General features: G+C 33.3%; 1 protein-coding gene across 1 annotated transcript; it reads right to left on the reverse strand.

Annotated features, from left to right (window-relative positions):
* Positions 1-847: 847 nt before the first annotated feature.
* Positions 848-9,514, reverse strand: LOC129277884 (dolichyldiphosphatase 1-like). Its single transcript, XM_054914064.2, has 7 exons — positions 9,418-9,514; positions 8,895-8,979; positions 7,937-8,045; positions 6,855-6,953; positions 4,642-4,732; positions 4,064-4,191; positions 848-3,403 (listed from the first exon to the last, which is right to left on the reverse strand). The coding sequence occupies exons 1-7, from the start codon at positions 9,487-9,489 to the stop codon at positions 3,367-3,369; spliced, it is 621 nt and encodes a 206-aa protein (XP_054770039.2). The 5' UTR covers positions 9,490-9,514; the 3' UTR covers positions 848-3,366.
* Between the last annotated feature and the right edge of the window lie 1,152 nt (positions 9,515-10,666).

Consider the following 10,666-nt stretch of genomic DNA (forward strand, 5'->3'; position numbering starts at 1 on the left):
GTATACCTTTATTGAAATCAAGCTCATAGCAATCGATGCATTTCTACAACACTGCCCACTTGCAAGTACCGGTAGGTTACTTTTCATAAATCAATCAATCAATTTGTTCTTTCAACACACTATTCATAATTAAGCATGAAAAGAACCCTATTTTAAGTACGATCTCATCATCATTTTAAGTACGATCTCATGGATTCGGTTGATTCGTAAAACCCACACTGCATCACTTTCAAGAATTCAATACATTCTCGATTTCTTTTTAACTTCTACTTCTCCATTCCTTTGGCCCTTTGGCTTTTTTCAACACTATTTTTGGGTTTAAATTTCCTCTATGGGCTCTCTACTTCTTTGCTAAGATCCCAGATTTCTTCTAAGCAATGGTTTAATCCATGGTAAGAACTCAGCATGGGTGGTATTCTCATAATAGCTAAGGTGGATTGCAAGGGCAGATTGCACAAAGAGTTGTGCTTAAAAGCAACTCAACATATCAATCGCAAAAGTCCCAAATGCAAGCTTCTGATTGGTTGAAATTCAAGTTACAATTGATTTTTAGAAGTGTGATTGATTGAGACTCTTTCTGCAACATGGCCCTGATGGAATAAGATTTTAAACTATGCACTTAGGGAATACTAGCTGCCAACATCATCAATATCAGGGGTGTGAGTGGTCACAAATAAAAAGATCTGAAAAATTACCATACTTTTTGTACAGAGGAAGGCCAAAAATAAGCTGAAATTAAGCTGAAAAAAAAAATCTGAAATCAGATAAAAATCTGAACTCTCACATCCCTGCAATATTCATCATAAGGACTCAGTATCCATTGTAAAGATGATGTACCAAAGATTTTCATGACAATCAATGAAATTCTTATCCTTTTATTCCCCTTTCATTTCAAAATTTATCTTGGACATTTTCCACTTCATGATTACCATGAATCTGGGGTCCGTTAGAGAAAGAAATCAAATTAAATACAACTCCAAAGATCAAATGCAACATTATTAAACCAATCAAAACCTGTACTTGGAACTTGCAAAAAACTTTTTTTTTAGTTGTGCTAAAACTTTTGTTGGTTGCATTAACACAGTTCTGTCTGCAATGGACCCCTGTACTAGGTGAAGTAGTTAAACATCGGCACTTCATAAGAGTGTGGTTTGAGAAGTAATCTCAGGTCAACTGAGAATGCCAGCTCATGTGCACAACATGATTTTCTCACTTTTGCTTCTCACATGTATTGATTTCAAACTAATAAATCAAAACCAATTTGAAGCCAAAGCCCTGATCCACGCAAAAATCCTAGTTGAAATTTGTGAGCTTATTTGAAAGCAGTAAAATAAAATCAATTGCTGAAAACGCAATTAAGGGGGGGGGGGGGTGAGGCTCATAAAGCAGTTTGTTTAGTATGGCTTCACAAATCACAAATTTGATGTATGGCAAGCACTGTACTGTACGAACAACAGCCTTTCAAATAATTGATCATCATGGCTTTAAAAATTCCAATGATTTTTTAAAAATTCATCTTTTAATGATCAACAATTAATAATTAACTTTTCAACTCCGCAAAATATTTTTATGTCATACCATGGACATTCAAAAGGCTTGCCTAAAGTCAACAAGCCATAGTAACAAGTAATGTAAATGAACTCTATTATGATGGATAAATAGCTTCTTTGCTAGGTTTAACCAGGAAAGAAATATGATCCCTTAAAGGAAAAGTCCACCCAAACAAAAAGTTGATTTGAATAAAAAGAGAAAAATCTAACAAGCATAACACTGAAACTTTCATCAAAATCGGATGTAAAATAAGAAAGTTATGACATTTTAAAGTTTTGTTTAATTTCACATAATAGTTATATGCACATCCCGGTCGGTATGCAAATGAGGGAACTGATGACATCACTCACTCACTTTTTCTTTTGTATTTTATCATAAGAAATATTCTCATTTTCTCCTCATTGTCCTGTGAAACAAAGTTTTATTTCTCACTAAACATGTGGAATTACCATTGTTTAACATTATATGGTTCAGTCGAGTTGGTCCTTATTGTCAAATCTGTAAAAATTGAAATATTGTATTATTTAAACAATAAAAAACAAAAGAAATAGTGAGGGACATCATCGATTCTCTCAATTGCATGTGACTAAATTGTGCATATAACTATTTTGTGAAAAATAAGCTTAACTTTAAAATGTCATAACTTTCTTATTTTACATCAGATTTTGATGAAATTTTCAGCATTATGCTTGTTGTATTTTTCTCTTGTTATTCAAATCAACTTTTTGTTGGGGTTGACTTGTCCTTTAAAGGGGAATCCAGCCTTGGTCATAAATGTTGTGTTGGAAAGAAAAATAAATAAAACACAATGATAAAAGTTTGAAAAAAATCGGACAAGCAATAAGAAAGTTATGGCTGCTTTAAAATTGAGATCCCTAAGACTATATAGACTTCAAATTGGCAACTGGTTAAGTAAATTATGACAAGGGCCAAGGATAACTTTCCCATAGGCCATGTACTTTATTATCAGGGATTTGTGGTTTTCTCCTAAGTACCCATTCCCCTGGGGCAGTAATCTAAATATAACCCAGGTAGTTTGTTGTTTTATGTCCTCATGAAAGAAAAACAGAATTTGAACTTTTGATTTTTTTTTTGACATTTTATGTATTATAGTACATGGAAGAGTAGTCCTTGCCTTACATCACTATAACATCACCTATGCGGCAAATTTGAAGTCTCCATGGGTATAGCAATTACCAATTTTTACAACTTTTAAAAATTCATAACTTTCTAATTGTTTATGCGATATTGTTCAAACTTCCACCTATCAACTTGTCTGATTTTTCATTTTCCTTTAAAAAACAAGTTTTTATTTGGGTTGGACTCCCCTTAAACTGAATCACTACAGGCACCTTGTCAAAAGTCACAGAGCTACGTCTTTTTGACAGGAAATGTCACAAGCAGCTTTTCATTACCAAACCTCACATTTCATCATTAACACAATAATGGGGAATACGGGATAGCTGCTATAAAAGCAGGCTGCCTTTATACTACTGAAAGACGCAGCAAAGACCTTTGACAAGTTGCCTTTAGTTCACATGTCTATTCTTCATTACTTTCTTGATAATAATCAATCAAGAGAATGCATAATATTATATGATAATATCTTCTCTTACATAAAAAATACTTCTCATATATGTAAAATACATTGATGAAGTGCCAGCTCTCTCGTCAATGAGATTAAAAGTGTTAAATATCGCCAATGCGTGCTTAATAGGACTGTTTGATTCGGTCATCGGGCTGATTAGCAGAATGTACACACAGTCACTGTCAGGTCGATCAGAGGGAGCAGCGGGTTTCAAATCAAATGCTCCGTCATGACATCTTGTTTCCGAGCTTCCTCTGCCTCGTCCTGAAGAAAACAAAATTCATCAAATTGGCAACATTGATAGGATTAGAATTAGCAATTTGGTCCATCATCATCTTCACCTAAATTGGCAACTTTGGTAGGAATAGCAATTTGGCCAATTATGATCTACACTCAAATGAGCAACTTTGTTAATTTTTGTTCTGCTTCCTTTCTTTAAGATCTACATACATATTGCATTTAAGCAAAGATCAGTGAAATAATCTGGATCCACATCTACATGTATAATCACATGCTGGCCATACAAAAGTGAAATAAAACCAACAACTTCTTGCCACTCTACTTTTTTTATTTTCTTCTTATGTAAAGCTTGGGAATTGGTACATTGAACATAATTTACTAATTCAACCGTATTTGTAGACACCTTCTCGTGACACAGCTGTAGCCATTAAAAATCATTGAAAGCATTCAATTGGATTGGCAAATCAATTGGTAAACAAAAGTGTTATGAAGAGCAATTTTTTAATCTTCTGAATCTATCTGATGTTCTTCTAGATTCAATGTATTATGATTTATTCAGTTTTGTTTATTTGCATGCAACAATGGGATGACTTTTTGACATTAAACATGGATTCAGATTGGTACCCTGGTGAGCTAATAACGCTTGATTACAGACAATGAAAGGCTAAGTGTGAGATATGTTACCTGGCTTCTGTCCTTGCAGTGGTATATTCAAACCAGAGCACGTTGGGAATGAGGGTTGAGTCACGGATCAGGAAAAACTCACAAATAGGCCAGGACACCAGGTAAGGAAATAGCGGTGTTAGAACCACCTGCAAAGAATCAATGGGAAATGAAATTGAAAGTCAGAGGAGGTATTCACAAAGACAATATTCAGGGATTAAAGTTGAGTCTTGTACAAAGCAACATGAAGTAAGTGAGGAGATATGAAGAGCATTTCAAGAAAGAAATATACAGGAATAGGGATTTCAATCAACTATTGTTATAAGCAAATCATTGTATCTGATTGGCGAAGAGCAAATTAGTCTGTGGAAATCAGAACTAAACTCTTCATGAAATGCTCCCAGAGGAGGAGGCTTATTCAGCCTCCAGCCATCCTCGAGATGTTTTTACAATTTTCATGATAAATCTCTGATGTGTTTCATGATTTTTTTTTTAAGCCAATAGTAACTTTTAAGACAAAATTTGTAATGCCCCTCCCCACCCCAGCTACAGAGTCAAAATAGCATGGGCTAATTAAGAGATTCATGCAACCAACCTACCTGCGTGATAGTAAACCAAGGCACAGCCAATAGTATTCCCAATAGGCCTCCACATACAACCTGTCGCAATGTGTGATACTTCAGATACACCCTGTATAGGATGAATCACAAACAAAGTAAAGAGAATAAAAAGAAGAAAGGTCATTAAAGCAGCGCTGTGTTCCTGAACAAGAGTAATTTTAAAAGCTGAAAATCAGTATTTTTATATTAAAGGAAATTAGTATTTTCAAAGAAATATGTGGTATAACACAAAAACACTGAAACTTTGGAAATCAGTATTTTGCATAAAAACGATCAGCATTCTTCTCATTTTGCAGTACAATTACCGAAAATCACTACTAGTTGGCAGCTCTGTTTAATAAAGGTGATACCAAAGTATTGTCTCATTTTACATACAGGTGCAATTCTAATTACGAGAGTCACTTTATTTTTGTCATAGACAGAACTAGGATGTTATATGATTTTCTTGAAAGGTTTGATATTAAACAAATGAGGCAGGCATTGAATGAAATGAATCCACTCCCTACTTCAGGGGATGTAAATTCATGCAGCCTATGAAACATGAATATTAAACATTGTGGGGGCGTTTGTAGTGAGGTGACCTTCTTCTGTGGTAAATAAGTAGGTGTTATACATTTATACATTGTGGTCATTTCAATTTAACAATGAAATTCAATGGACAGAATGGGATATCAGGTAGTACATCGTTAAGACAATATTCCATCGTTTTCAAACCAACCTTTTTCATTGGCTCTTTGCAAATCTATGCGGCAAATCTACTTAAGAGGTTTATTGACAAAGTATGTGATTACACTCGAAACTTAAAGACATTAATCAAACACTAAAAAATCTTTTGTGAATTACAAATACAGAGAAGACTCCAGCTGTGGTGCTATAAAAAGAAATATAACACGATCAACCCAACCTTGCCCATGCTTACACAATTCAAACCTAAATCAAACAAGGTTTGTTTACAGTATATGATGCATATATGGTAAAGTGAAAGCAAATATCCAGTAGACATGAGCATTACCTAAAAACCCACTATCATTCATCATTAGGTTCAAAGCACACACACATGCTTTTTTTTTAAAACAAGTGCACACCTAGTTACCAATAATGCATATAGCATTTCCATTTATTTGAAAGCAGGATAAGAGAGCATTGTAGATTAAATGCCTTGCTCATAGGCACAGGTGCCGCGGCCGGGGATCGAACCCCGGACTCTCCATGTATAGCCAGGCGCCTTGACCACGGCACCTCCACACACACACACAAAAGGTGGAAAGTCTCATAAGTAATTAGTGAAATAATGTTTGTTTCAAAATATGAAACTTGTGTATAAGAGTAGACATTTTCGTTAACATATTCTCCTTTTTCTCTTATGAATATGATTATATTTAATAATCATCATATACAAGGGTAATATTTCAAAATAAACACAAATAAAACTCATAAACGTATGTAGACCTATTGGATATGCAAACGTACATCAACATGTGTGTCTACGAAATCTTCACTGGAAAACACATTATCGTAAAAAGCGGAAAGGAAGTATGTGTTATGCTTGAAATGAGACAGATCAATGTTTAACGACAGGAAGCGGGTGATCTTTTTACCAATCATAGCAGGAAGAAAGTGACACAATGATCTGAGAATGATCCAGATAGATGGTAATAAAAATATCTAATAATAGCAAAGGTTGATGCTCATAGTACTGGAATTTGTTATCGTTATCTGGGATAGTGTATTTCGATAAAGAAATAACATTTCTACCCTTCAAAAAAAAAAAAAAGGCCTTTTCCCCTAGCTCACTGTTTTGTTCATATATCAAGTCGAACATGTTTTTTTAGACTCTCGTGTTGGAATCACAAATGAAGAAACAATATCAGATTACAAAGGAAATCTATGTTTGCTTGCTTTTTACCGTTTGTTTTTGAAATGCTGTTTAAAAAAAAAAGATGCACATGATAGTTTTCATCTATTGAGGTTTTGTTTAGGTTAATTTCAGATAGATAAATTGTGGAATTTAGGATATATAGTGCATATATCATGTATGCTTTTGTCATTCAGATCTTTAAAATAAATGAGAAAGAAATGATTTAAATGCACATCCGGTAGATAAGGATAAATGAAAGAAAATCAATAATACTCTTTAGAATGTGGTCTCATTAAATGCAACTAGGGAGACATCTTCCATGGTCATTACTCACCTGCTACCAGACACTAGTAATGCACAAAGTATAACCCCAATGGCTGCCATATGCCTCCACACCTGCTCAATATATAGATTACTGTTGGGTTGATGTAGTCTGGAAATTAACAAAATAATGCAACATAAGTGTAGAGGTAAAATATCATTTTTATTTGTGTTATAACATATATTGAATAAATTTGAGGCAATAAATATCAGCTCAAGGAGTGAAAATAAAGAAAAGTAGGAAGAGATGGCAAGGAGAAAGGAAGAGAGAAGGAGATCAAGGAAAAGGAAGAAAAAAGAAAGAAGTGGTATTCAATATGAGAAAGGAGATAAAAAATGAATAAGAATCGAGAAGAGGAAGAAGTAAATGAACACAAATTGGAAGGAGATTAAGAAAAGGGAGGATGAGAAAGAGATGAAAAAGAAGGATTAGAATGAGAAGGAAAATGAGGAGGGGGGGGGGGGAGGAGAAGACAAAGAATTAGGAAAATTTTTATTAAAAAAAAAGGGAAGATAATGGGAAGATTTAAAGAGACGGGATTGAAAGTATAAAAGCAGAAAAAAAATAAAGTCATACAAATTAAACATGTAATCAAACAAACAACCTTCAGATGAAAATCAAGTTTCCAGGACCCTAAATTAAAGTAAATTTCCTTTCATATATTATATCATTTATGACATTGGTGTTAAGAGAATTCGTTTAAAATGCATTTCTTCTAAATGGCCATTGTCAACCTTGGTAACATTACAATGCATCAAACCAAGAAAACTACACAGTATCAAATACAAAAAAAAAAAAAAAAAAAAAAAAAAAAAAATATATATATATATATATCTATATATATGTTAAACGACTTGCTGGTTGGTACATTTTCAGTACTGGGTGGAAGGCAAACCAACAACAATAACAACAAAACCATGTATAGAACCCTATCTTGATTGAGAAAAGGAAGGTCCATTGATTTTTTTCCTTCTTTCTAACCCAGACCCACTCAGTTACATGTAATTAAACACAAACTAAAATATGTAGCGTATGTTCACATTATCTTTAAATGCTTTATGATATAAATAAAAAAATGCTTTAAGCTTCCTTACCTTATGTAAATAAATAGCACTGTGTAAGTAGCAAAAAACCACATGAATTGTGAATGACTTGATGGCATTCCATACTCTGTCCGTAGACCAGCATGTAATGTATCAGCACCTGAAATAAAATAAAAAAGATAGAGAGGCTACAGCTGCATGCACTTCTTTCGCCAGGACATGTATGAACTAGAGCATGCATAAGTACAATGGAGGAGAGGAAAATTGGGTTAAATTTTCTACAATATTTATTGATCCTAAAATGTGAATTATACCGGGTTTTGGTCATTTGGAAGGAATACCCGGAAGGAATTTATTCCCTGAAAAAAAGAAAAGTGCATCGGAGCTGTTGTGCTAATGCCAAGGTAAATTTGTAGACCACTTCTGATATTAAACTTGTGTTAAGTACTATATGATTAAGTAAAATTAACAATAGCAATATTATTATTCCAATGCAAACCCAAAGTAACAATAGATGATAGTATTTTATTGATCAGAAAAAATGTGAGAATTTACAGCTGTAACAACCTCAAATAAATCATTAAAACATTACATTCTGCAATTGTAATCATTCAATTGAATATTTAATCTATTGTAGTGTGGGGGCATTGTGGTCCAGTAGCCATGGCGTGTTTTCCTTCAGCAAGTAATTTACCCACATTGTGCTGCACTCAACCCAGGGTAGGTAAATGGGTACCTGGAAGGAAGAAATTCCTCAAATGCCAGAACGCCTGAAGGCAGCACGGATATAGCTGGGGTAATAGCTCAGAGCTCTGTATCCTCAGGCAAAAAGCACTTTAAAACTGCAGCTATTATTATTATTACATTGTTACAGTACATCATAAGCTCCATGTACCATGCACATTTTATAGTTTGTTAAACTTTCCTCTATACATGTATATCTAACTTCTGTGCATGATTTAAAGGTAAAGTTTATTATCGATTATATTTCTATTCTTGCTATACTTACCCCTACATGGTCTAGGTTCTTGAATGGTGTGTTTTGCTACCCAATTAACCCCTTCGCTCAAAACTATACCACCAAAGAATGTAATCTAGGGTAGAAATGAAACAAAAAAATAGTTAATGAATAAATAAATGAATAGAAATATAAGAAATGAATGAATTAAGAAGATAAATGAAATAAATAAACAGATAAGTTTATAACGTTGATAAATAATTAATTATCAAAGATGCATGCAATTAATACCCCCTTGAAAACAAATGTATGCAACATGATATTATTGAACACATGTATAAATGTACTTATAAAATAACTGTATAATGGCACAAAAGGTCCAGCATAATGAGTAGAATAGTATTTAAGGAAAATTTGTTACAGTTGGCTTTCCATAACCAAATCAATCAAATCTTTGTGTGTTATACTGATATCAGTTCTTTGGAGGAATTTCATCTTTCTAAAACAAAAATGATTCCTAAATGATTTAAATAAATTAATCTCATTTAGAATGAAGTATGTTTAGTTCTCTTACTGTATGAAGCTCTCTTCTGAAAAGAAGTAAAGTCACAAATCCAACCAGAATGATAAGAGGAACAAGGCTCATGTAGGCAAGAAGTTTTCCAATTACATCATCTGTAAAAATTAATCATAAAAAAAATTCAGTCAGTACTGCAAGAAATGTTAATGTTTGTTGTACTTCTTGCTGAAAGATTAAAACTTAAAAGCAATATTAAATGAATAAAGTTTAGAATCATCACTGATTCCCTAACATTTCAAAAAATAGGCATTTAAAACAACATGTATTTGTCATCCTTGATATTTACCAAAACAATAAAAAGTGTATTTTGATTTTAATATTCAAATGCATCAAGAGATTAAAAAAAATATATACATGCTCAACACAAAATTAGAATCTGTTTCCACATGAATTGGATTCTTAAACCAAATGTTTCACAATTCAGGTTAACATTAAAAGGTTCTTTTACATAAAGATACATGTAATTATTTACCAAAGACTTATAGTGCCAATCATACTGATACACTTTGTTTGCTATTTACTGATCACAGGGCCCAGTTCCTATATGCTATTTAAGACAAGTTCTGGGAATTGGCTCAAATAATTCTGCTCTTCAAAAATAATTAATTTCATAGGTGTACAGGTAAATAAATGTTTAGATACCTTTAAGGTAATCCTTTAGATGGGTACACCAATTTAGATGCACGCTCATCGAGACAAGATTCTTCTACATTTGTCATTATTGTTGTTAGTAATATTTTTGTTTCTTTTGGAAGGTGAACATTTGAAATCAACAAGAAATGTTATTGAAAAAAACACTTTGCTACATGCACATTTCAATAAAAGACACAGTATATCCATGATGGTTTAATTTAACATGTAGAATTATGCAGTTGAAAAATTCAATTCAATCAATCATACGCACAGTGAACAAAAGTATGATTCAATGAACATTTTATCAGTTTAGACAGTTCATGCACATAACTCAACAGCATGTAAACAGGCTCAACCCATACAGTATCGAGACTACACATCATGTCTGCTGCCTAACGACCTGCTATGAAAAACACGTACTGCAGTGGCGTCCATGTACATTATGTACATGGATAATGCAGCCCGGAGACAATGTAATTAGCTCTGCTTCAAAGAGTTCCAGGGGAGCCTGCATCAACCATAATGATTATTTTTAAATTGAAGATGCTTTCATCTCGCTCTTATAACATGTCACACTCGAGTTGGCCTTAACGACACAGCCAAACTGATA

This window comes from Lytechinus pictus, chromosome 15 (assembly GCF_037042905.1).
Source record: "Lytechinus pictus isolate F3 Inbred chromosome 15, Lp3.0, whole genome shotgun sequence".
NCBI lineage: Eukaryota > Metazoa > Echinodermata > Echinoidea > Temnopleuroida > Toxopneustidae > Lytechinus > Lytechinus pictus.

Bases quoted from the DNA above. Each gene is read 5' to 3' on its own strand.
- LOC129277884 (XM_054914064.2), bottom strand. From the start codon at position 9,489: ATGAGCCTTGTTCCTCTTATCATTCTGGTTGGATTTGTGACTTTACTT. The intron at 8,046-8,894 runs GTAAGTATAGCA...ATTTTATTTCAG, and splicing joins AGAACCTAGACCATGTAGGG to GTGCTGATACATTACATGCT. The intron at 3,404-4,063 runs GTAACATATCTC...TGTTTTCTTCAG, and splicing joins ACTGCAAGGACAGAAGCCAG to GACGAGGCAGAGGAAGCTCG.